Genomic DNA, 25571 nt, shown 5'->3' on the forward strand with positions numbered 1-25571 from the left:
TTGATTCAACAGGCCTTCAAGTTAACCACATTAACTTGAACAGAATTTATGGCAGAGCAATAGGACACTTAGCTGACTGGTCCATGCCAACGTTTGTGCTTCATCTGAGCTTCACTCACCTCAGTTCATCAAAGCCCACCTGTACTCGTTGAACTTCCCAGAAAAGTTATCTCCATTATTTGCCTGAATAACAGTGATTAGAACTGTTCCCACACAGCCCCAAAGACCCAGGTTTGGTTCCAGCCTCAGGCGATTGTCTATGTGGAGTTTGCGCACTCTTCCCGTGTCTGTGTGGGTCTTCTTCGGGTGCACCAGTTACCTCTCATAGTCCAAAGATGTGCAGGTTAGCTTGATTGGCCATGTTAAATTGCCTGTAGTGTCCTGGGATGCATAGGCTAGGTAGAATTGCATTGAGAAATGCAGGGTTACAGCAATATATCGGGGTCCTGGGTCTGGGTGGGATGCTGTTCAGAGTGTTCAGTGTGGACTTAATAAGCCTACTGGCCAGCTTCCACACTGCAGGGATTCTGTGATCCTATGTCTTGCCCGTAAAAAATTCCACATTCAAGCTATGCTCTGGGTTAAAAAAACAGTTCCGTGTGAATTATTTGTTGAATTTACAAGTCACTATCACAGATCTATAGCTTTTTCTTTTGGTCTCCTCCACAAGTCAAACTGTGAATCTGCCCTTGTGAACTTTTTTATACGCTCAAGGATCTCAGTCAGGTCACCGCTCAGGATCTCTTCCATGGGGAAAACAGCTGCTGCTTTTTCAATCTTTCCTGACTGGAATCGCCCCTGGGGTCTGCCTCATCCTTCCAATTGCCTTTTGCACTTTCTCCAATATCTTTAATGTTTGATCATGCCCGCTGCAGTTTTACTTGGCTAATTGTGAAAAACAAACAGATGAGAGAATTAATGCCTGGCCACAGCAACTTCTAGACAGCTGTCACCAGTCGTAAAAATTGCTGTGTCGATGGTGTCACAAAAGAAGAGGCCGTACTATCTCACTGACCTTTCTGCAAGCGAGGTTCCTGAAAAATAAAGCATGTTTCTGCTTATCCTTTCCGTTCATTGCAGTGGATGGTGCCTGGGAAGCCTGGACCGTGTGGTCCCCCTGCTCCTCGGAGTGTGAACGCCAAAGAGTCCGTGCGTGCGTGGCTCCTGAACCGAGGTATGGTGGAAAATTCTGCGAGGGGCTGAGCCAGGAGTCAGAGAATTGCACCGAGGGACTCTGCATTCAAAGTATGTAGCGCCTCGGAAGCAACCTGATACCAAAAACCCACTTGTGTTTGCTGATTTGGCCAGCCTCTTGTGACTGTTTGCAACACAGCTGTGGTGTTTTAGAGACACGGGTTATGTCAGGATCAAAGATGACTCTGAGGAAATGAGTTGCCAAGTCCCACAGTTAAAAAGAACAGGAAGCTCCAGTGTTCAAGGGCTGTGACACACCTTGATCCAATTCATGTTTCTGAGACATCACTGTTACGCAGATCCCTTGCTGGATTATGTTGGGCTCCTAACACTTCCGCGATGAGAATTCCCAATAATTTTACACCTTAATTGTTGCTTGATAAACCATCGGTTGTCTTTTTTCCCATGGGCCTTGATGGGAACTGCTTTACAGTGGGTGGCGTGGTGGCCCATTGGTTAGCACTGCCACCTTCCCAGTGCCTAGGACCTGGGTTCCAATTCCACCCTCAGGTGAATGTTGTTGTTGAGTTTGCACATTTTCCCCTTGCCTGAATGGGTTTTTTCTCCGGGTGCTCTGGTTTCCTCCCACGGTCCAAAGGTGTGCAGGTTAAATGGATTAGCCATGGGAAATGCAGGATTTTGGGGGTGGGTCTGGGTGGGATGCTCTTCAGAGAGTCGTTGTGGACTTGATTGACCAAATCATGGGCTTCCACACTGTAGGGATTGGGCAACACAGAGGGAGAGGAGTATTTTCTTCACTAGACATTTTTAAATTTTGAGTAATCCTGTTCCCGTTCTTCCCCTTTCTACTTCTGTTTTTCATTATCACGTGCTTCACACCTGCATTGTTTGGATTTACTTTTATTTTCAGAACATGATATATTCAATAAGTTTATATCATGAAAAGTCTAAGTGTCCCCAATCTTTCCTCAAAGGCTCTTCACTTCTTCAAGGAAGATACGGATAAAACAGATGGCGGCACGCTCTGAGTTACAAACATTTTCATCATCATCTGTGCGCTGTTCAGGATTTTGTAGATTGTTTGAACGCCTTATATTTTATTACTGTGTCTTCTTCCTCTTCTATCTTTACCCATTTCATTATCATCCAAGTTAACCTAAAGGTAGTAATTCCCATTATCACTAATGTAAAGGTAGTGCCCAGTTCTTTTTTTAAAGCCATCTGACTTGTAAAAAGATCATAAAAAGCTGCTAGGGCTCCTTAAGGACCAAAAAGAGGACCAAGATGTGGAGGTTGAGGCCATGACTGAGATACACAAATGAATATTTTATGTCTGTCTTGGCCAAGGATGAAGATGCTCCTAAAGTCGCAGTGAAAGAAGAGGTATCTGAGACCCTAGATTGATGAAATATTGATAAATGAACGTGTGATGGGGGTTAACTGTTCTCAAAGTTGATAAGTCATCGGGCTGGATGAAATGCATCCAAGATTAGAGAGGGAGATAAGGGTGGAAAATATGGGTGCAGTGGCCAACATTTTTCAGCCATCCCTCGATATATAGTGATGCCAGAGGCTGGAGAATTGCAACTGTTGTTCAAAAGCAGAGTGTAAAGGATAAGCCCAGCAGCTACAAATCAGTCAATTTAACGTTCATCGTGGGAACATTTTTAAAAGTGATAATTTGGGGCAGAAAATGTAATGCTCACATGGATGATTACTTCTCCATTGAGGAAGGCAGACAGATTTATTAAAAGTAACTTCTGTTGCGGTATTATGGTTGGGTTTGTTGAGGCCTCAGAGAGGGTTGACTAAAGCCTGGTGTGGTGCATGTGGAGTTCCAAAACGCAGTTCATATAACAAGCATGTTGCTGCCCATGAAATAAAAAGGGTAGTAAATAACACGGCTGCAAAGCTGAGTGAGTGACAGGAGATGGAGAGTAGTGGTGACCAGTTCTTTTTGGAGGAAGGTATAAAGCTGGATGTGCTGAAGGTAAGTGTTCGTACCACTGCTTTCATTTGTCTGTATTAACAGTTATACATGGTTTCAACACATCCAGTTGACACAAAGCTATGAAATATTAAGAACTGTGAGGAAATCCATGGACTCAAAGAAGCAACCTGGTTGAATGGGTAAATGGATAAACTCCAGGAGAGACTTATTTGATGAGAGTGAATGAGGCAGGAATGCAGAGCTTCTATCTGACCTGTTGATTATGGGATTATTTAGCTTTAAAATATCCTGATTCCCTGTCAGACTAGGTCAGAAAGTAAGACTTCGGTGGGAAGCAACTCACCTCCTGACTTCCCTCAGTCTGCCTTTCATCTACAAGCCACAAATCGAGAATGTGATTAAATACTCTGCACTTGCCTGAATGGGTGCAGCTCCAGCAACACTCCAGAACTCCCCAGCAGCACTGTAGATATCCCAAGGACTTCAGTGGTTGAACAAGGAAGTTCACCCCCACCTACCACAGGGCCATTGGTGATGGGCAAAAAATATTGGTCTAGCCTGGAATGATCACTTCCCATGAATGAATAAAACAAATCCCTGAGAATGTTCAGACATGGAACGTAGGACCACAGGGAGAAGTTACACAGATGAGCACAATGGAAATTAAGGGGAAGTAAATAAGCAAATAAAGGGAAGGGAGCAGAAGGATTTCCTGGGGATGGTGTGGTTATGGCTAATGTAGACCATTACTTTTTTTTTGGACTTATTTGGCTGAATGGCCTCATTCTGTGCTGGAAATACTGTGTAATAGTGCACACTGGCAGCAAGAAAGCCCTGAGGCAAATGTGCCAGGTTGCTAGCCAGACATTCCTTATCATAGAACAGAGAATTAGACACTGGTCTAGATGGATATAGGTGCTGTCAATGGAACAACAGCAAGGAGAGGCTGATTTTTAAAAATCAAAAATTACACCTTTGCCTTATTTGCAAAAGGTTTGCTCATTCTGTTTTTGGTTGTTGTCAGCAACAGAGCTCACAAGGAGGTACCCTCATTGTTGAAGTCAGCAGTCAGAATTGTTTGCCTCAAAGCGAATTGGCAGCAGTGTAGTTAAGGCTCGCTCTTTGTCGCAAGATCTCAAGTTATAAACCACCGTGTGGCTGACACTTGGCACATCCACCTTGTTGAGTGTGCCAGATTGTCGTTAAAAGTTTCTGGGCAAGACATAGGGGCAATATGAATCTGGTCAATCCGTTGTGACATTGGGAACTACAGAGAGCATCTGCACTCCACTCGTGACCCATCCCAGATGGCAAAATGTTGCAAGAAAAAATAAGTGTAACCAGAAACTAAAATGAAAAATTACATTTGCATACAAAAATTTTGAACTCTTACTATTTGCTTGTTCTGTTGTTTCAACAGGCCAGACACCTCTGCAGGAAGTACAGCCTCAAAGTAAGTATTTCTAATTATTCACTTTGCAAGTTATTATAAATAATATTGCCTGATAAGGTAACTGCAGATGAGGGAGGTCATGTGAACCCATTTTAACTCAATTTTTAAAAATAATCTTAACAGCCTCACACTGGCAATTTTAGGATAATGCACCCTTTGATCTTGGACCGCCTTCAATGAACTCTCAGATTGAGTTTATTGTTTTCATTTTGTTCAGAGTACATTTCTATGAAGCCTCTCCCAATAGCCTCCTTTTAAGGTAAGTAAGACCCAGCATCCCTGGACTTTATTCACAAGTATTCCTTTGATACAACGGATCAGCTACAACAAGAAAAAAATTGTGTTGCGCTTCTTATGTAAGGAGACATCTGCCAGAATTTTACAATAATATGATGTGGCATACAATGGATCATATATCTGTTTTATATTTTAATAAGTTCTACTGTACACCACCTTCAAGCTTGGGAATTCCCCTGTGTCTTACAGGTCAATCATTAGATTTTTCAGCTAACCCGTTGCTAAGTCTGATGCTTCCACATCTTTAAAGTGTGGCACCCCATTCTCCAACGTCATAAAATATTCTTTTAAATCAAGATATGTTCATTTGTTTCGACTACTTTGATTTTCACAAAGCATTCTTCATATTTTCAGACCCACAAGTGAACAAGAACAGTCTTTACCAAACTCAACCTTGAAGGTCAACACACACCAAAGGGCATCCTACTCATTAAAATTAAAGTTAACCAAACAAGCGCAAGCATCTCATGTGTGCTCCCACCATTCAGAACTTTGCATGAGGAGATTGAATTTGTAAAATGTACAGCCTGATCATGCAGTGCGTATGAGTGCGGCCATAGAAATCACTTGCTTTCTGGCAAAAATTGGGAATTAAACCCCAGAAATGACTCTGTGCAGTGTAAGCATATGAATGTTCAATGTCCTTACATTGAATTAGATACCTGTTTAAGAGAGGAAATAACCCATTTAAACACAGATATTCAAACTGCAAGAAAAAAAGATCTAGGGTGAATTCATTAAACATTGAAGCATGGAAATCACACAGTTTTAAACCTGGGATTAAGTGTGTTCATTGAAGAATTCAATCAGAAACCTCTGGACATGCCTGCTACCTTGGAAGAGTTGTGCTTATCGGTTTTCCTATTCCGTCTGCTGTTCATGTCCCTGCTTCATGTAAGCTGTATTGTACAGCCTGCTAAGAATATAGTGGTTAACTTTCTTAATAGGAGCATGAGGCTAAGAAGACAGGAACTCAGAGCTTTTGTTCTAAATTGCACAAACTTTTTATTTGCTTTTTTTTAAATATCTTAACAACATGAACACTCAGAGGAGGAGTCAAGAATTTGGCCTCTCATGCTTGGTCAGCTGATTGCTGAAATCAGGCTGACCTTCTGTCTCTACTAAACTGTCCTGTCCTGCCTTGACCTTGTATCACTCAGAGATGGCAAGAACTGCAGGTGTTGGAGTCAGAGTCAATATAATGTGAAGCTGGAAGAACACAGCAGGTCAGGCATCATCAGAGGAGCAGGAAAGGTGACATTTTGGATGGGGATATCAGTCCACGCCACTATTCGCTCAGACTTTCAGGTTGGGAAAACATTGGGAACAAAATGTATTCCACTTGTTCTGATTTAGGGAGTCTCATTGTCTGAGGTGGAGTTTAAATTTGCTGGCCAGATATCTCCAAAACCTAAAATGCTGCCAGATGCTTGACAGGAGTAAGTGTGTATCAAGCCCAGTCATTGTCATTACAATTGTAGAAGATGTATGGTGCAGGTGATTAAAGCCTTGGCTGGAGATATAGTTTAACAAGACCCGTTCAAAAGCAGAGAAATTGTGTTAGGGAGATCCCATCAATGAAGTGGAGATAACTGAAAGATAAGCAACATTTTAGCCATTGTCCCATGCATAACCAAATGAACTGTTTATTTTTCTTTATTCATTCACCTGCTGAAGGCATCGCTAGCTAGGGCAGCATTTATTGCCTATCCCTAATTGTCCAGAGGGCAGTTAAGAGTCAACCACATTGCTGTGGGTCTGGAGTCACATGTTGGCCAGACCAGGTAGGGATGGCAGTCTCCTTCCCTAAAGGACATTAGTACACCAGATGGGTCTTCCCAAAAATCAACAATGGATACACGGTCTTCATTAGATTCTTAATTCCACATATTATTGAATTCAAATTCATCCCTGTGGTGGAATTCGAGCCCAGGTCCCCAGAACATTGGCTGGGCCTCTGAATTAACAGTCCAGTGATAATACCACTAGGCCATCACCTCCTCTGGCATCCTTCTGGATGCTTGCAAAGAAACTGGAATGAATTGTTCTCCAGTGCTGTTCTTCTGTCTAGTAATCAAGTTATTTTAAAGAGCACCAATTTATGTTTTTCATTTTGATACCGATACAGTTACAGAAGCTCTTCCAGAAAGTAATGCCAAGAATGTTATGTAATAGAAGTTAGATTTAACTTATTTAGCTGCCTAGTCATTTTTGGAGGTCACTAAACATGTTTAATTGGCAGCATCTAAACTAATGAGCTTTTGAAACATCCAGCCCCTCATCAGATGCTTTCAGAGGGTGGTCATTTGTTTTTTTTCTGGTTTTACTTTGACACCTGTAACACAGAGTTTAGCCTCTGAGTCAGAGTTTGTCAGTTCAAGTCCCACTCCGGCTCTTGAGCATACATTTGAGGCCAGCATTGACAGTGCAGTATTCAAGGAGTGCTGAACTGTTGCAGGTGCTGTGTTCTGGATGCAATGTAAAAGAAAGGCATTGACAGCCATTTCTGTCTGCAGTCTTGTACTCTTATGAGAAATGTGGGGTTCTTTTCCGAAATATTGTTGTGAGTATTTCGAAATGCAACCCCGTGATCTTTGGACATGAGAAAGGAATTCACTGAAGAAATTAAATATTTTGAACTAATTGGGCTCCAGAAAAAGAAACCAATTTGTTTCAGAGAGCTGATGTAATTGAATGAATCTTGTTCTTAATAGTTTGCAAAATGGATTGGCTTTTTTTTAAAACAGCTGCAACTGGTTAATTGTCTTCAGGTGGCTTAAGTGAAATAATCATTAGGTGTTATGAGCATATTCATTACGACAGAATGTTTGTTCATCCAACTGTGACTGAAATCAAACTGTCAGTTAACCAAAGAGTAATATGTGGATGGGCAGGCAGGAAGTCAAAATGTGTTCACCTTTACAGAATTGCATTGGGCATTGAATGCCATTGGCATTCCATTTCCAGGTGCTGATGCCAAATTTCTTTTTGCACATCTTTCACATCATATCGCATCTGATTCCAGTGTTGTAAGTTAGGAAAACCATATCTTGCGGTTCTTTCGCCACTCGTACAGATGAGCAGTTCACATATAATCAGGTATGTTGAGGTTCCATGCCTGCTGCTGCTTAATGAGTCAGTGGTCTGTGCAAAGCAAGATCCCACCGCTAAAGGTCGGTTGTTCGAGGAACATTAGTCTGGATCTATAGTACTGTCAAGTCAAAATCTATTCACCTTTTGATCAAAGTTCATTTCTGTGAAAAATATATCTGGTTGGCGGACATTGCACAGACTTTTTCACCTCTGTGTAGGTAATATTTATCTGTGATACAGAATGAGTGTAAAATTGTGACTTGATGCACACAGAAATAGTCGATTCCAGCTGTCACCACTGCAAACGTTAGCTGAAGAGAAGAAGGATCTGCAGAGTTGCATCTAATATATTTGACTCCTGTAGGTATTGAAACCAACAGCGATGTGGCTTTATACTCTGGCCTTGGTGCAGCAGTGATAGCCGTTGCGGTTCTTGTGGTGGGCATCACGTTATACCGAAGAAGTCAAAGTGAATACGGTGTCGATGTTATTGACTCTTCAGCTCTTGCCGGTGGCTTTCAGTCTTTCAATTTCAAGACTGCCAGACAGGGTTAGTATTTGCTTCCTTACATTACTTCAAGTTAATTGTTGCAGAGTGGTTCTTTTGAGTGGTTTGTGAACAGGGTGAGAATGGATGACCAGTTGAATCGACGTTTTCATTGCTCAAATGAGACAGAAGGATCGGGGGATAGTCTACCAAGACTTGCTTTGGAAGGAAGAGGCTTGATGCTTGTGAGTTTTTCACATCACAAACAGTTGCTATGTCTTGTGAAATGATAAACTGAATAGTGAAAAGATCAAAAGGACTTTCGGAGAATGGGTTGCTTTAGATGTAGGAAAGTTGATGGTTAGTCTGCAGGCCCTTTTTTTAAATATTTGTTTGTGGGATAGAGTGTATCACTGGCATGCCCAGTGTTAGTTGCCCATCTGTAATTGCCCATGAGAATGTGATCTGCCTTGTTGAAGGACTGGACTTCATTTGGGTCAGGACACCCACGGTGCTGTCAGGAAAGGAGTCCAAAATTTCAATCCACAGATATAAAATTGAGTGGCTTCCTCATGAAGTACACATTTCCAACTGGGTGGTATTCTTGTCATCACAGGACTGTGGCAAATTTGTAACCTCATGGGAGATGCATAAACCCAGCATCTTGTATGTTCATTTGGCCCAGCAGCAAAAGAACACTAAATTCCACATTTATGTAATTATCAGAAGTATCAATTGGTGTTAGAATCACAGAATCCCTACTGTGCAGGAGAATGTCCTTCGGCCCATCAAGTCCACAGCTACCCTCTGAATAGCATCCCAACCACATCAACCCCATCCTTGTAACCCTACATTTCCCATGGGCAATCCACCTAACCAGCACATCTTTGGACTGTGGGAGGAAACTGGAACACCCAAAGGAAACCCACGCAGAGAATGTGCAAACTCCACACAGTCACTGGAAGCTGGTGTCAAACCCAGGTCCCTGGCACTATGAGGCAACTGTGCTAACCACTGAGCCACCGTGCCATCTGTGCATTGAGTGTTATCAGTGATATTTTGCTAATGCAAAAGGAACCAAGGAAAATCTGTTTCACAGTGCCACTTATAAGGCTATAAATTCTCTATGCCATAATATTTCTGTTGTAATTGCACCCTGCTGATATGGTTGCATGTGAGTCAGTGATTTCTGCATCTCATTTGCATCGTTGGTGAAAGATATTGACCTTGTGCCGTATACAGCCCTGAAGGGAAGGAAAACAATCCAATGGCTAATTCACCTCAGGTCATCTCCACGCAGCTCCTCAAGGCCAGCTTAGGACAAGGAGGCTTTGGCATAGTTCCCTGGATAATGTGCACTTGACCCACTTAGACTCTCCAGTTTAGCATTCACAAAGGTAACAACAGACCCTGTTAATCTGCTGTCTGAGTGTGCGAAACGTGAAATGACTTTAAACTTGACGCAGAAGTGAGTATAATAAAGGTCATTGTCATTTTGTGGACTATTGTTCCATGGAGATTAATGGAATGCCCCTTACTGTGGGAGAAGCAGATTCTTAAAGGAAGTAGACCTAATAAGTTCAGAACAGTAATTTTCTGTTTGAATCATTGTAATTGCTATTATAATTGCATACGAGTACACTTGGACAAAAAGCCTTCCCCACTAGAATAGACAGATAAACTGAATCATTTGAAAGCACTTTATTCAACAGTTATTGTCATTGACAAAATGTTCTGTCTGCTCTGCACACAGCTGATTAATACACCCACATAACCACAATGTAATCAGATTCAATTTTATGAAAACACTGGGTCATTGTCATTCGCTAGGACCTACTTTGTATTGATTGATTTATTATAAATTGTTTGTTTGGAAGCCCTAATAACATGTTCTGAAGTTCATTTATGGGAGTATTTCTGATCTAGTGTACCACCTGTGATGATATTTTGTCCTTTTTTTAATGAAGAAAGGTTGAGACAGAGGTGGAAAGCAGTCTAATCTAAAATGAATGAAGTAAACAGCTTAGGAGGCCTGGGTGCTTTTCTGAAATTTGGAAAAATAAAAGCAGCCTGAATGGGAGGGGTCAGGCTCCCACAGAACTAAGATTTCTCTTTAGTTTCAGCTTTCAGTAGCAGTTGCAGCTGGAGTCTTGAAGCTGCATCTGGAAACTGTTTTAACGCTCTCTGTTACAGCAAAAAGCAAGGTGTTCACTTCCTGCTGCTCGAATTGCATCTGTTTTACTGAATTTGCCTTTGCCAAGGGTGTGTTTATGGGATATTACTGCACTGGAACAGTTATGTTATTCCAATTCTTTATTTTGTTGTATATGAACAAAATTGTATGAATAATGTGCACTCTGCTTCAAGACTGATAGTTTGACAAATTGAATTGCATCTGAAATGCAATACCTGACATTTGCCTTAAAAATGAGAAAAAGTTAGGGTCCTGGCTATTTTCTTCATATATTTTGAAGAGGTTTGGTTTGGTCCATAACACATCTTCTTTGAAGGAAACAATCACCCTGGACCATTGAGCACTGAAGAAGAGTTGTGGGACTGAAAGCGCTAACTCGGATTTCTGTTTCACAGACACTGCCGACCCTAATGAGTTTCTCCAGCACTTCCTGCTTATATTTCTGTATCACTGACGTTGGACTGCCGATAACTGTCTGGTGGGTTTTGATGTCTTATTTCCTGTGGCACCTGCTCAAAGCAGTAACCTGCTCAGGGGTCAGTTATATAAATGCTATTGACCTTCTAGCTACCAAAGCCATTAAGCATGAAGCCCAACCACTTTTCCCGCCTGACACCTAAACCTGCGGTCGCCAGAGACCTGAACCCTGTTGATTTATTTTCCTGCGGTGATTTTGAGGCCAATATGATGCATCAACAGACTGTCTATACCAGCCCAAGAACTAGAATCCCGCAAGTGCAGGCAGAGGCCATTCGGCCCATAGAGTCTGCACCAACTATCTTACAACCATCCCACCACCCCACATTTACTGTGGCTAATCCACCTAAGTCCACATATCTTTGGATTATGGGGGGAAAGTGGAACACACAGCAGAAGCCCATGCAGACGTGGGTAGAATGTGCGAAGTCCACACAGACAGCCAGCAAATTCTGGAATCAAATCCGGGTCCCTGGCACTGTGAGACAGCAGTGCTAACCACTATGTCACCGTGTTGCCTTAATGACAAGGAACAGATTTAGAGCATATGATGTTTCCATCTGGAGCCCCCACCCCTTACCAATGCAGTCTCCTTTATACGAGCAATGGTTGACTTTAAATGAGGGAACCTTCCCCCCCCCCCCCCCCCACCACCTCGGCTCCATTCACACCCATAACCTCTGAAATACTTCCACAGAAGCCGATATACTGTCACCAAGCCATGCTTTATTTAAACATGGAGAGCCCTTGACACCGATCGCATTCCTGTTTCTCTCTGTCAGCTGGGGGTCCCTGATTGGACCTGATCAATAGCCCCAGTCAGGGAACTTGGAGCCTCTGAGGTCCACCTGGGCTGACCTTGTGGCAATCACTATGACTTCCATTAGCCTTTCCACAACAGACCTCATCGAGGAGGAGGTAAGTAAGTGGCGGAGTCATCTTTCCAAGACCTCTTTCCTGATCAAATGCCCAGCAGCTTTCAAACTGGCCATAGGGAAGGACAGAAGTTTCCGACCAGAGTGCACCCAGCCCTTTGGGGATCAAGGCTTTCAAAATTGTACTATCAAGTATTTTGTGTCATCTCAGTCCTAAACAGTCAACCCATTATCCTGATACTGTTATTTCCTAGTCCTTCAACCAGGGGAAAAGGCATTGCAGCACCTAGCCTGTTGAACTAATGTAGCTCAAAGTTAGGAAGAAATCTGAGTCTTTCCTGTCTTTTTAACTGAATATTTGTAAAGAGAAGCACTTATCCACTTGGCTCTTTGCTAGAAGGTACAGCAGAAGTCTGCATTTATACAGGTATAAACGCTTCAGAAGTACACCATATTGGGATTAATAATCTTTTCTGTCTCATTTTTCAAGGCAATTCTCTGCTTCTGAATCCATCAATGCAGCCTGACCTGACAGTGAGCAGGACATACAGTGGACCAATCTGCTTCCAGGACCCTGTGAACAAAGAACTCATGACTCAGTCACCGCTCTTTGACTCTCTACCAGGGATCAAAGTTAAAGTACAAAGTTCTTTAATGGTTTCACTTGGAGTTGCAGATGGAGTAGAATATCATGGAAGGTTATCATCCCGGACTTACCCTCGCAATAGCAGAAATGTTGACAAAGTACATGCAAGAAGCAATGCATCAGGTTCTCAGCATCTCCCTGCTGCAATTACCCAGGCTGAAAACAGAACTTCTGGTATATTTGGGTGTCTGGGTGGATGCTTGGAGGGACCAACGACAGGTATGGAGTCAAGGATTTGTAGCCTTGTTTCTCAATAGCTTTTACTTTAATTCAGACAATTGAGTGAAACTTTTTTTGACTTGCTGCTCTGTCATAACCTAAAGTTCAGTTCCTTACTTGGAAAGATGTAAGTTTGGATTTAAGATTGACCCTTGTCTGAAAGGGGTTCACACATAACCAGCAGTTTCACAATACGATACATGCTAAGGAGCTCACCAAGAACTCTCATTGAAAGAACATTATTTGCTGTGAAGCTGACATTATGTGCTAAGTTCTGATATGGCACTTGAAATAACTCAAAGTCAGTTTTCCCTGGAGGGTCAGAGGATGAGGGGTGACCTTCCAGAAGTTTATAAAATCGTGAAGGGCATGGATAGGGTGAATAGCCAGGGTCTTTTGCCAGCGTGGCAGAGTCCAAAATGAGAGGGCATAAGTTTTAGGTGAGAGGGGAAAGATTTAAAAGGTATATTAGGGGCAATTTTTTCACGCAAGGGGTGGGCATGATCTGCTGAAGGACATGGTGTAGACTCATATGATTACGACATGTGAAAGGCGATTGTATGAATAGGAAGGGTTAAAAGAGATGTGGGTCAAATACTGGCAAATGGGACTGGACTAATTCAGAACATCTGGTCGTCATGGACAAGTTGGATGAAGGGTCTGTTTCTATTCTGTACATCCCTATGACTCAATACTGCCAACTAAGCCCAGCTGTACACCTCCACCCTTGATTGTTTGTTTCATATCTTCATGTACATTTTTCCCACTTTGTGGAATATGGGGAGGTGTTAGAAAGATCAGAAGGCTGATTGTCAATTTATTTGAATCATGAAATGATATTCTTTCCAAGACCAACATATCCTGGAGTACAATGTGAGCAAAGAACTCATATCCAGTGGAAGAGTATTTCTTGCTGAACCACATTAACTCCACTGAAGTAGTGTTATTAATGTCCATGAAATTTACCGAAAGAGATTTGAAATCCCAGAATAGGAAGGCCAGATGTTTCCTTGTGAGGACTGAACACCAGCCCTGGGCATTTTGACCCATTAGAGAACCTTTTTAAAAAAACGCAGTTGATCATTTTCTCCCCAGGAACGTAACGTATTGACATTCTAGTGCACAACTGATTGGGTTAAACAATGTCAGAGGTGTTATCTTTTGAATGAAACAGTAATTCAAAGCTTCTTCTGGTCTGTTGAGTGGAAGTAAAAGGTCCCATGGGATTATTTCCAAGAAGAATAGCAAGTCGGTTCCATTTTCCTGATCAACATCTTTCGCTCACCAGCCTCATTTTTTAAAATTCTTTGGATGTCACTGACTGGCCAGAATTTATTGCCTACCACTAGTTGCCTTTGAGAAGTTGATGGCAAATTGCCTTATTGAACCACTGCTGTTGCTTGACACCCAGTGACATTACAAAGGAATTCCATGACTGACCCAGTGATGGTGAAGGGACGGCGATGTATTTTCAAGCCTGAGTGGCTAGAAGGGGAATTTGAAAGTAATGGTGTTTCCATTTATCTGCTTCTCTTGTCCTTTTTGATGGAAGTGGTCGTGGGTTTGGAAGGTGCTGTCCAAGAATCTTTGGTGAATGTCTACAGTGCAATGTTTACATACACACTGCAGCTACTGAGTGTTGATAGTGGAGCGTGGATGTGGTGCCAATCAAGCGGGCTGTTTTGTGCTGGATGTGTCAAACTTCTTGAGTGTTGTTGGAATCACATTAAATTGAACAACCTGACCACAGTCACACTGTTGTTTCTGGGACTTTGCTGTGCACAAACTGGCTGCTGCATTTCCTCCACTACAGCAGTGACTGCATTTTTGACAAGTGTTTCATCAGCTATAAGATAACTCAGTGTGGAGCTGGAGGAGCACAACAGGCCAGGAAGTATCAGAGGAGCAGGCAAGCTGACATTTTGGGTCGGGACCTTTCTTCAGACGACCTGAAACGTCAGCTTTCCTGTTCCTCTGATGCTGCCTGGCCTGCTGTGTTCCTCCAGCTCCACACTGTGTTATCTGAGACTCCAGCATTGGCAGTTCTTACTGTCTTGTCAGCTATCAGATGCTTTGGGCAGTTAGGGGTAAGCAATAACATGCTGACCTTGTCAGTGCCACTGAAATAATGTAAACATATAAGTAAAAGAATGAAGGCGGAGAAAAAGCACTGATTGCAAAGGTTTGAGGAATCCTGTGGGAAGCAATGAAGGACCATTTTAACCTCTTCTCCCTCCCACCCTGCTGGATGGCTGGTATTAAAATTGACCACGGCAGAAGGTTGTGTTCAGTAAGTAATTTGTTATATTGCTTGTGCGAGAAACATGTGAGAGATAGGATGAGATTGCGAGCCTGGGTGTGGGTTAATCTATCAGGCACAGATGGACTTGTTCAGCCGAACTACCTTTTATTGTTCCTAAAGGATTTATATTCCTACCACAATAAATATTGTGAAATCTGCTGCAACAGTTAACAGCCACATTGTTGTGGCTGCATTAGCTTTTATGCTGTGGCATATGGTTCTTCATAAGTACATAGATGGTAAATGATTTGCTTCCTGTAGTTAACAAATAGTCTGTACAGCTATAATTGGAAAAGAAAGAAGTGAGTTGCGCTCTTAAAGAATGCATTTTAGAATGCTTCTCACAGAAATCAGCATCGTGTCCAAGGGCAGGCACTGTGTTTGTTTACATCCGCAATCTGTTGGCCACACTGTTTCTCTCACACAAAAGATTTAAAGACAATGTCTTGTCAACAAGTTAAGGGATGCACCCACTGACCTACCGTACAGTGACTCCCTGTCAAACAAGATCTCAATCTTAAATTTTCACATGTTTTCATATTCCTCCATTACCTTGACTCTCCCTCCCTCTCTGTAAACAAATCTGGTTGTAACACCCACTTAGAAATCTGCATTACTGCTCTTGCTTCTCCTCAACTTGAATAGCTATATCATTGGCAACTGTACCTTGCTCTAAGGCCAGAAGTTTTGCGAATTCCATCTCTAGCCCTGTCATTGCCTCTCTTTCCTTTATGACCAAACTCCCTGCCAGTCAATCTACTGTCCCTTCGGGAAGGAGACTGCCATCCTTACCTGGTCTGACCTACAAGTGACTCCAGACTCACAGCAATATGGTTGACTCTGAACTGCCCTCTGGGCAATTAGGGATGGGTAGTGAATGCTGGCATGGCCAGTGACGCCCTTTGAATGAATGCTACAATAATAATGTGGCTCTTGACCCATGTAATTTTCTTAATGCTCCTGTGAAGTGTGTTTGGATATTTCACCATGTCAAAGGCATTTTATGAATATGAGTTATTGTTGGCTTGCTAAACTGTCAAAGTCCATACTTACACCTGTGTGTACGACATACATTTTCATGCTGTAGTCCCAGAGACTCACATAAGATTCCCAAACAGTTTGGTTCACTCACCATGACGCTGCATGATTCATTGTTTAATCACTCACTTAGTTCTGACCTATTGCTGTTGAGAAGCTGAACTGCCTTTCTAGAAGTTCAGGTGGGAGAGTTCAAGTCATAGGATTTGCTCAGAGTACTCAGAATTCTGCCTGTTTTGCTCATAGTTCCTGTGTGAACATGTACAGGGGGTTAAGTTAGCGCTGATGTGTGATCTGTTTCTGCTCTGTTAATTAAGTACCACACTTTTAACTTCCAGCTGCCACTGGGGCTAAAGTACTTCTTATTTCTACCAAATCTTGCTTACTTGCACATGGCCCCTGTCCAGTCCATTGACATTGCAGCCCTGCTGGCAGCTGGCATTGAAAAGCTGCTGCAAAGAGACTGTGAGCACAAGCAGGTCCCCAGCTCATGGACTCGAGCGACCCAAAATGTTGACTCTTGATTTTTCTCCACAGGTGCTGCCAGAGCTGCTGAGCTTTTCCAGCAATTTCCGCTTTTGTTCCTGATTACAGCATCTGCAGTTTTTCTCAATTTTTACTCAATCATGTGTCACAGTCTGAGGGAAGTTGTCCTTACTGAAGTTTGCAGAGGCAGTCTGAAGTCAGGGAGGGGTCCTAGCGCAGGAAGCCAAGGGCAGCTTCACATACCAGTGCAAAGGATTGACCGTCAGGGTGATTTCAATGAGGGACCCAGGCTCCTGCAGCCCAGCGAGTGGGCTGTGGCTCCATAGCGCCGATCCAAAGGGTAGGCTACCACATTCAGGTTGATGTACAGGTGCCAGATAGGGATCTGGGAACTTCTCATCCAGGCATAGTGTGTTCGATTACTGAGGGCTGAGTCAAGTTCAGTCAATTGTGTCCATCTATAGAAACTAAGGAAAATGGGGTTTGGTGTTGGGGTGAGGGTCGTGATGAATAAGAGGGGCCGCTGCTGTGGGAAGGCAGCCCAGTTGTTGGGAATTTGGAGCTGCAGCATGGGGATCGAGAAGGGATGAGAATCATGAATGGGGCAACTATGTTTGTAAGGCGGGATTTATGGTACAGCATGGAGGCCAAAGTGGTTATGGGTTGGGGATTTCGTCCATGGTCAAGAACACCCTGTCTTCAAGGAGGGGACCATGTGTAAAAAATGTTGACACAATCTTTCAGTCTTTTAAGAATCTGTCCATGGCTAGTGCTCTTCCTCATGCTCAGAGGATTGCTGGTCATTTGGCAGATATCTAGCCAATGACAGGCTGTCAGGTATACCCATGGAGCGGGGTAGATCGTTAATGAGGTGGGTTCAATGAGATACGATGAGAAACCTTGCTCAACCTTGAGGTGAGAAGCCCTCCTAGCAAATTGCACAATTCTCCCTGAGCATAATAAAAGTAATATTTAGCCCATTTTCAAATTAGATTGATTAGCAGCATTGCTACAACATGCACCTGTGATGCCCAGTGGCCGTGGTGTATATAATCTACAAGATGCACTACAGAAATTCACCGCCCAAGATCCTTAGGCACCACCTTCCAAACCCACGAACACTTTCATTTCGAGAGGCAAGTGCAGCAGATATATGGGAATGGCACCACCTGCAAGTCCCTTCCGAGCCACTTAGCCATTGGAAATATATTGCTGTTCCTTCATTGTTGCCGGGTCAAAGTCTTGGAATTCCCTTTCTAATGGCATTATAGGTCACTCCACAAGGAAATTATCAAATTATTATTCAACTATTAAATTATTTAGCCCAGTGCTAAATAGCAAACATTTATGTTCTTCGAACAATGACTTGCTGATTCATTTTGTTCCTTACTGTCCTTTTTGTCTCCACTGTGTCCTACCAAGACCCACCACTTTGTTGGTAGACAGTCAGTGATAACTAATCCCTCGGCGCTAGTGACTGTTATTCATGAGTGAGTATGAGTCATCGGTTTTAGGAAAGTTATTTCAGAAGGCTGTCAGAGAGGAGTCCACTTACGTCTGCACTTAATGGTCGCCAGCGACAATCACTCCTTCATGATTGTCCAGCTCAGCAATTCTATGCCACTGCTCATGAGTGGTAAATCACTGGAATTCTTTACCGCAGAGCACTGTGGGGGCTGGGTCATTAAGTGTATTCAAGGCTGAGACAGACATCTTTAAGCAGTACAGAAATCAAGGATTATGGCGATAGGTTGGGAGTGGATTTGAAGATCATCAGATCAGCTATAAATGTCACTGAAAGACATAGAAGGCCGATGGGCCGAATCACCTACCTCTGCATTACATCCCTTGGTGTTATGACTGAGAGATTCCTTTTGGCAGGCTCTTGTGTGACTGCAAACCCAGTACCATCAAAGCCAGAAAAAATTAACAAGTAAGGGGAATTTATATTGGCCTATAACTAACTTACCTTTTACAACTGTATCTCAATTTCCCAACTTCTGTGCTCCTCCTTTGTGACAATAAATTGTGCGCAACTGACTTCCTGACAAAGCTGTTTATGTCAAAAACATTTCCAACTTGAAGAAATCATAGCAAAGGAGGTTCACATCAGTTCAGAAAAGAGCAAAGCTTTTCAGAATTTCTTAAAGCACTTCAGAAGCTACAAGTTAGTTTGAAGTGCAGCAAGTGTGAGGAAAGTTCAGCAGCTAGACCGCAGAAACAGCCCTGAGATGATGAAGCTTTCAACCAGCTGGAAGTTGTGTTTGCCAGGGGAGGAATGTTCAGTGGGGCTGTGGGAGATCTCCCTGCTCTCCCGTCCACATTTAGAGCATCAATTAAATAATCATATGTATTGTCTGACTGGGACTACTCTCTTGTCACTACAGCAGTTTCCCAGTGAGCCAAAGTTTGCTCACTCAATACTTTTGTTGTACCTGAAACCATGAGCAAGAGATGATTTCAGAGACCAAGCACAGAAGCTGTGGGCTGAATGGCTTTGTCTTGTTGTGGAAATCCTATGATTTTGAAACAATTTGGATGCCCTGAAGACAAGATGTTATTTGCTGCAGTGGAAGTGAAAATATCAAAAATTACTTTTTTGCTCACAAAAGCAAATGAGAACGATGAAGTGACAGTTTGAATCCGGCTACAGGACTGAGGGACAGTGATAAGCTCCAATTTTCAGTTATGACTTTTTAACTCTAATCACTGCAGCTGAAAAAATGCATTGCTTTTTTGTTGGTGAAAGGGTATATTGGAGGCAATCTTACAAAGATTTGTTCAATGAATGTTGTATAGAATTTGAGAATCATTATCTATAGAATAAATTCATCATTGTAAATCTGGAACCCTGTCTTGTAATTTAAATGCATATTAGCATTTCAGGAACTGCGCGTATGGGAAAAATAATTCATTGGAAGTGTGCATGCAATTTCTGGTGTAAACACAAAAGCCCAAAATGTTTTCAGAAAGAATATTGCCATAGATAATTGTGCTCAAACACGTTAAATAAAATCCTTGTTAGGCCATTTTTTTCGAAATCTTATGCTCATCCAAGTGGGTGATGTTTGTGCTAGGGAATGGAGCATTCCCTGTTTGAAGAACTCAACATCACTGGCAGCAGAAATGATCATATTTTACATTACATAGTATGGCTATGTTGTCTTATCAGTCAGATATGATGCAGCTCAGCTGCCTTAACACTGCCTCAGGACAGAGACAGCATATTTGCAGAGTAAAAACACCTCTTTACTTAGATTTTCCAACATTTGGTCTGCTGGCCAGAATCCAACCAAAGGCCTCTATCCACTTTTCCAAACCCCAACCAATCAGTGTCCAAAATACTCTTACACAAACATAAACATATCATTAAGTTGGAGCAGGTTCAGAAGAGTTTTGCCAGGATGTTGCTGTGCATGGATGGCTTGAATTATAAAGAAAGGGCAGATAGACTGGGACTTGTTCCATTGGAGCATAGGAGATTGAGAAGTTTATTGAAGTGAGATATGCTGAAGGGAGTTGCTCATTCAATGACAAGCTGTTTCTAACATGTTTGCTGCTGACGGGCTGACTCATGAGAGGGAGAGTAATAATCTGTGACTGGATGAGTTTTGAACAGTGCAAATTGGTAAGCAGTGTTAGGATTTGTCTGGAAAGATGACAGATTGTGAGGTGTGAATCAAGTTTGCTCAGTGGACTTTTTTTTCAAGGCTGTGCTTAAGGACACACTTTTACCAGGTGGATGGGTGGTGTGTGTGCATGTGCAGGTTGAAAACATTGGAGGCATCAAAACAGAGCGACAAAATGGCAGCTGTCTGTCATCAAGGTGGTACTGTCCACATATTCACAAAGTGGAAGCTCTGAAGCTTCCCTTGCAGTATGAAGTATTCTGGTCATGAAGGCTTTAATCCTCCAGAGCGCAAGATTAGAGGCCACTACCCACCCCATCGCAGTAAATATTCTCTCGTTTGAATGCAAATATGATTGTTCCAGAAAAATAACATTTTGAGCCTTGTATATGCAGTTTGTCTTAAAAATAGATAGAACAATACAGCACAGTACAGGCCCTTCGGCCAACTATGTTTTGCTGAACTTTTACCCTAAACCTAAGGTCATCTAACATCCACCCCTACCTTATACTGTCATCCATATGCCTATCTAATAGCTGCTTAAATGCCCCTAATGAGCCGACTTCACTACCCTCTCTGTATGTGATGTCATCAGTGCACACCAGAGGTATACTGGCGATTGAGAGATCCTGTGCAAGACGCCGACGCCATCTGGGTTTAGAATCATAGAATCCCTACAATGTGGAAACAGGCCCTTCTGCCCGTCAAGTCCACACCGAACCTCTGTGCATCCCACCCAGACCCTATAACCCACCTAATCTACACCTCCCTGAACACTGTTAGCAATTTATCATGGCCAATCCACCTAACTCACACATCTTTGGACCCACTCAGACACAGGGAGAATGTGCAAACTCCACACAGACAAATGCCTGATGGGGGCAATCGAACCCAGGTCCCTGGTGCCATGAGGTAGCAGTACAAACCACTGTGCCACCGTGTTGCCCTTGTCCATGCATCTTGGCAGCCATCTTTATTGGCACCATGCTCGAACACAGACTCCCTTTTTTGTTAAACCTGTCTTGTTAACCTCTTACCCAAGGCAGCCTCTACTTCTCATCCCAGTGGCTTTTCCTCGTTGGTGATTACCATACCATTCCAATCTCCTAAAGTTCTTGGTGAAAACAAATGTCAGGACTTAATACAAAGGAGCAAGGGTAGACCATTTGGCCCTTCCAGCCTGTCCCACTGTTCATGAATATTGTGACTGATCTGGTTGTGGTCACAATTCCAACTTCTTATCTGCGCTCCCACAATCCTGACTAATATGGTGCCACAATTTAAGAAAAATAATTAGGAAAAACCAGGCAACTGTAGACCAGTGAACCTGACATCGGTGGTGGGCCAGTTGTTGGAGGGAATCCTAAGGGACAGGATTTACATGCATTTCGAAAGGCAAGGTCTGATTTGGGACAGTAAACATGGCTTTGTGCTTGGGAAATCATGTTTCACTAACTTGTTGAGTTTTTTGAAGACATAACAAAGAGGATTGATGAAGGTAGAGTGGTGGACGTGACTTATAATGACGTCAGTAAGGTGTGTGACAAGGTTCCTCGGGGCAGACTGGCTAGCAAGGTTAGATCACATGGAATAGAGAGAGAACTAGCCATTTGGATACAGACCTGGCTCGAAGATACAAGACACAGGGTGGTGGTGGAGGGCTGCTTTTCTGAATGGAGGCCTGTGTCTAGCAGTGTACCACAATGGTCAGTGCTGGGTCCACTGCTTTTTGTCATTTGATTTGGATGTGAACATAGGAGGTGTGGTTAATAAGTTTGCAGATGACACCAAAATTGGAGGTGTAGTGGAGAACTTAGAGGGTTACCGCAGACTACAACGGGATCTCTATCAGATGGGCCAATGGACCGAGGAATGGCAGATGGAGTTTAATTTAGATAAACATGAGGCACTACATTTTGGAAAGGCAGATCAGGGGAGGACTTGTATACTTAATGGTAAAGTCTTGGGGAGTGTTGCTGAGCGAAGAGACCTTGGAGTGAAGTTTGTAGCTCCTCAAAAGTGGAATCGCAGGTAGATAGGATAGTGAAGGAGGTGTTTTGGTATGCTGCCTTTATTGGTCACTGCAGTGAGTGTAGGAGTTAGGAGATCATGTTGCAGCTGTGCAGGAAATTGGTTAGACCACTCTTAGAATACTGCGTGCTCTTCTGGTCTCCCTGCCATAGGAAAGATGTTGTGAAATTTGAAGGGGTTCATAAAAAATTTACAAGAATGTTGCCTGAGTTGGAGATTTTGAGCTTTCGGGATAGGCTGATTAGGTTGGGGCTATTTTCCCTGGAGCATCAGAGGCTGAGGGGTGACCTTATAGAGGTTTTTAAAATCATGAGGAGCATGGATAGAGTAAATAGCCAAGGTCTTTTCACCCGTTTGGAGAAGTCAAAAAACTAGAGGCTGCAGGTTTAAGTTCAGAGGGGAAAGATTTAATAGGATCCTAAGGGGCAACATTTTCACACACAGGGTGGTGCGTGTATGGAATGCCAGAGGAAATGGTGGAAGGTGGCTCAATGACAATATTTAAAAGGAATCTGGATGTGTATCTGAATAGGAAAAGTTTGTAGGGATATAGGCCTCATGCTGGGAGATGAGACTATATTTATAAAGCATACTTGGTCAACATGGACGAGTTGGACAGACATATCTGTTTCCATGATGTATATCTCTGTGACTCTATGTGTCTATATCAAAGTTGTTCTCAGTGTGCACATGGACTTAAACACTCTGAACTGGTCACAGTAGGGATGTTCAGAATGAGGCAAAAGATTTAGTGACCACAACATAGACTGATTTTGGGTCAGACTACACTAGATACAGGAGAAAAGACAAATCATAGAGTGTCAATAGATATGATGCCATCAAGGTTTCATCTTTGGGAGGTTTTTGAAACATATTATGCTTACATAATGAAGTTCCATTTTTAATAACACCAGAGTTTAAGCACTTAAGTTGTGAGGACAAATTGGGAAGACTTGTGTTATGTTCCCGTGAATTGATATGATTGAGAGTTGATTTAATTGGTAGATTTAATATGCTGAAATTGGGAGATTATATGCAGAGAAGCTATTTTGTTGGGGAAATCAAGAATAAGGTGGAATAAACTACAAATTAAAGCTAAGATGCTCAGAAGTTTGATGAGGAAAGATCTTTTCACTCAAAGAGTGAAGAGAATGTGGAATTATTTCATCAAAAGGCTTTGATCAAGAGTCTATTGGAACTTTGAAGACTGCACTTGACAGATTTTAAATGGTTGGGCTATTTTTTCAAGGTGGGTCAGTAAAGTTGAGGTTGGGACCCTGTTGTGCTGCATTAGTAGGGTCCCTTCCCCTAAACTGTGAGGCGCAGGTTGAAGTCCCACCTTCTCCAGGGGTGTGTAATAACACCTCTGAACAGTTTGATTAGCAAAACAGGTTATATAAAGAAAATAAAGTTGAGGTGCAGATTAGCCTTTAACCTGCAAATTGAGTGAGACTGAATGGCCAGTTGCTCTTCCCATTTTTCTCCCTTTTCTCCTTTTAACCCCTTATTAAGATGTGCTTCTTTAATCAAACTATTGATCACCCTCTTCTAATCTCTCTTTAATTGGTTTTGCATCCATTTTTCTGTTATTCGTGGGTTTTCTGCTGGAATGAGATTAATTCATTATTGCTCCTGCAACTACACTGGCGAGCTAAGCCAAAACAAAAGAAACTTCAACATGCTCTCCTTGTGTAGAATAGAGTTTACTCCTGCGATTCCACCACAGATTATGTTTGCCAGCAGCCAGAAGAATGGATATTGATGAGTTTCTAGCGTGTGGTATAAGCCCTCAGATATAAGACTCAAGTTGCAAAAAGAACTAATCAGTTGTTTACATTTGAAGACATGTGTTGTCTTAAGGGTTACAAATCAGAACCCTATCTGGGGACTGAGAGATTGCTGCAGCCCTTAGGTGGAAATTAGCATCATTTCACCGGCCTGAAATGAGAATAGAAAACATTTTGTGGACTCCTCCTGGGAATGGTGACTTCACACTCAGTGAAAACACAAAACAGTGAATCCAATGCAGAAACCTCAAAAAGTTCAGAATGCTATGAAGCATGTTTCCAAAATGGCATTTGGACTGCGCCAAGGTGAGAAGACTGGTCACTACCACCTTCTCAGAGGTGACTGGAGAGGGGTCAATAAAAGTTGTCCTTGCCAGTCATGAAAAATGAGCAAAAATAACTTTGAAAGCTCACCCCATTGCTCGATTCCCCTGTGATGGGCTGCACCTTTGTAAAATTTACTCTTAAATTTGGCAAACAGAAAATCAACTAAACAATCAGTTTAGAAGCAAGAATTCTAGGTCGGCAATATTTCTGTGCAATTTGAAGTCATCTGTTCATCAGCTTTCTTGTGTGTCATTGGTCTTGACATCAAAGCACATGGCACATGAATGCAACAGTGAATTTTAATGAGTTGTCCTGATTCCTAATTCTTCAGGTTTTTAGCTTCCTTGATGAGGTAACAGTTTAGGTTATTTGTGAAATTGATGATAATTTGTTATCAACAAGATGCTTCCCTTGGTTTGCTTTAATTGAGTAAGATTGTGAATGCACAGCAAGATTTCTTCTCATTATTCTATTCCAAGTGAAATCATAGGTGGATTTGGAAACACAACTTTATAAAAACTGACCAGAGCAAAGTTTCTGAGTTTTCAGCAGGACTGTTTTATATTTCTTCTTCAGATTTTAGCAAGAATCATGACCTCCGAAATAACTGTTGCTGTTCCAAGTAATTGTACCGTAATACTGATGTCGATCACTATTGACTGTTATCATTTATATACAACACCTGTCACTTGAATGTTGTTAATGTCCTTTTAGATTTCTCTCTTTGTACTGTGCGACAGTTCCACCTCTGAATAGAGAAAGGCAGGTTTGAAACGGTGCTGCAACGCACAGCATGAAAGTTTATTCTGACCAGACATCTGACCAGATTTCTGTCCTTACAAAAGGCTGCATCACCAAGCAATTCTCTTTCTGCTCCCAACCCTGACCCTGATTCCCTTCTACCACTCCACTATAAGGTTGTAGTGAGTTTGCAAAATCACCCAAAGGCATGTTGGCAATGCCGAATTATGTCTTACTCCCATTGTGTGCCTGGACACCTTGTGCATTAGTGCTCTCTGTTATACCTTTTGAAAGTAGACTTTATTTTTCAGGAATTGCAGACAAGTATGGAACTGTGCTGGATAAACTCACACAGCTGTGATGATAGGATGGCCATCCTGTTC

At 42.4% G+C, this 25571-nt stretch overlaps 1 protein-coding gene across 5 annotated transcripts in view; it reads left to right on the top strand.

Annotated features, from left to right (window-relative positions):
- LOC125448094 (netrin receptor UNC5D-like) overlaps positions 1–25571 on the top strand; it is a 487552-nt gene that overhangs the window by 399295 nt on the left and 62686 nt on the right. For 4 of the 5 annotated variants that reach the window (XM_048523119.2, XM_048523121.2, XM_059641110.1 and 1 more), the window contains 4 exons: positions 1081–1245; positions 4527–4559; positions 8314–8499; positions 12473–12847. In XM_048523119.2, coding sequence (XP_048379076.2) covers positions 1081–1245; positions 4527–4559; positions 8314–8499; positions 12473–12847 — 759 coding nt within the window. The remainder of the gene's footprint in view (positions 1–1080; positions 1246–4526; positions 4560–8313; positions 8500–12472; positions 12848–25571) is intronic. The other variant, XM_048523123.2, reaches the window with a different exon arrangement.

This window comes from Stegostoma tigrinum, chromosome 40 (assembly GCF_030684315.1).
Source record: "Stegostoma tigrinum isolate sSteTig4 chromosome 40, sSteTig4.hap1, whole genome shotgun sequence".
In the NCBI taxonomy this organism is placed as follows: domain Eukaryota; kingdom Metazoa; phylum Chordata; class Chondrichthyes; order Orectolobiformes; family Stegostomatidae; genus Stegostoma; species Stegostoma tigrinum.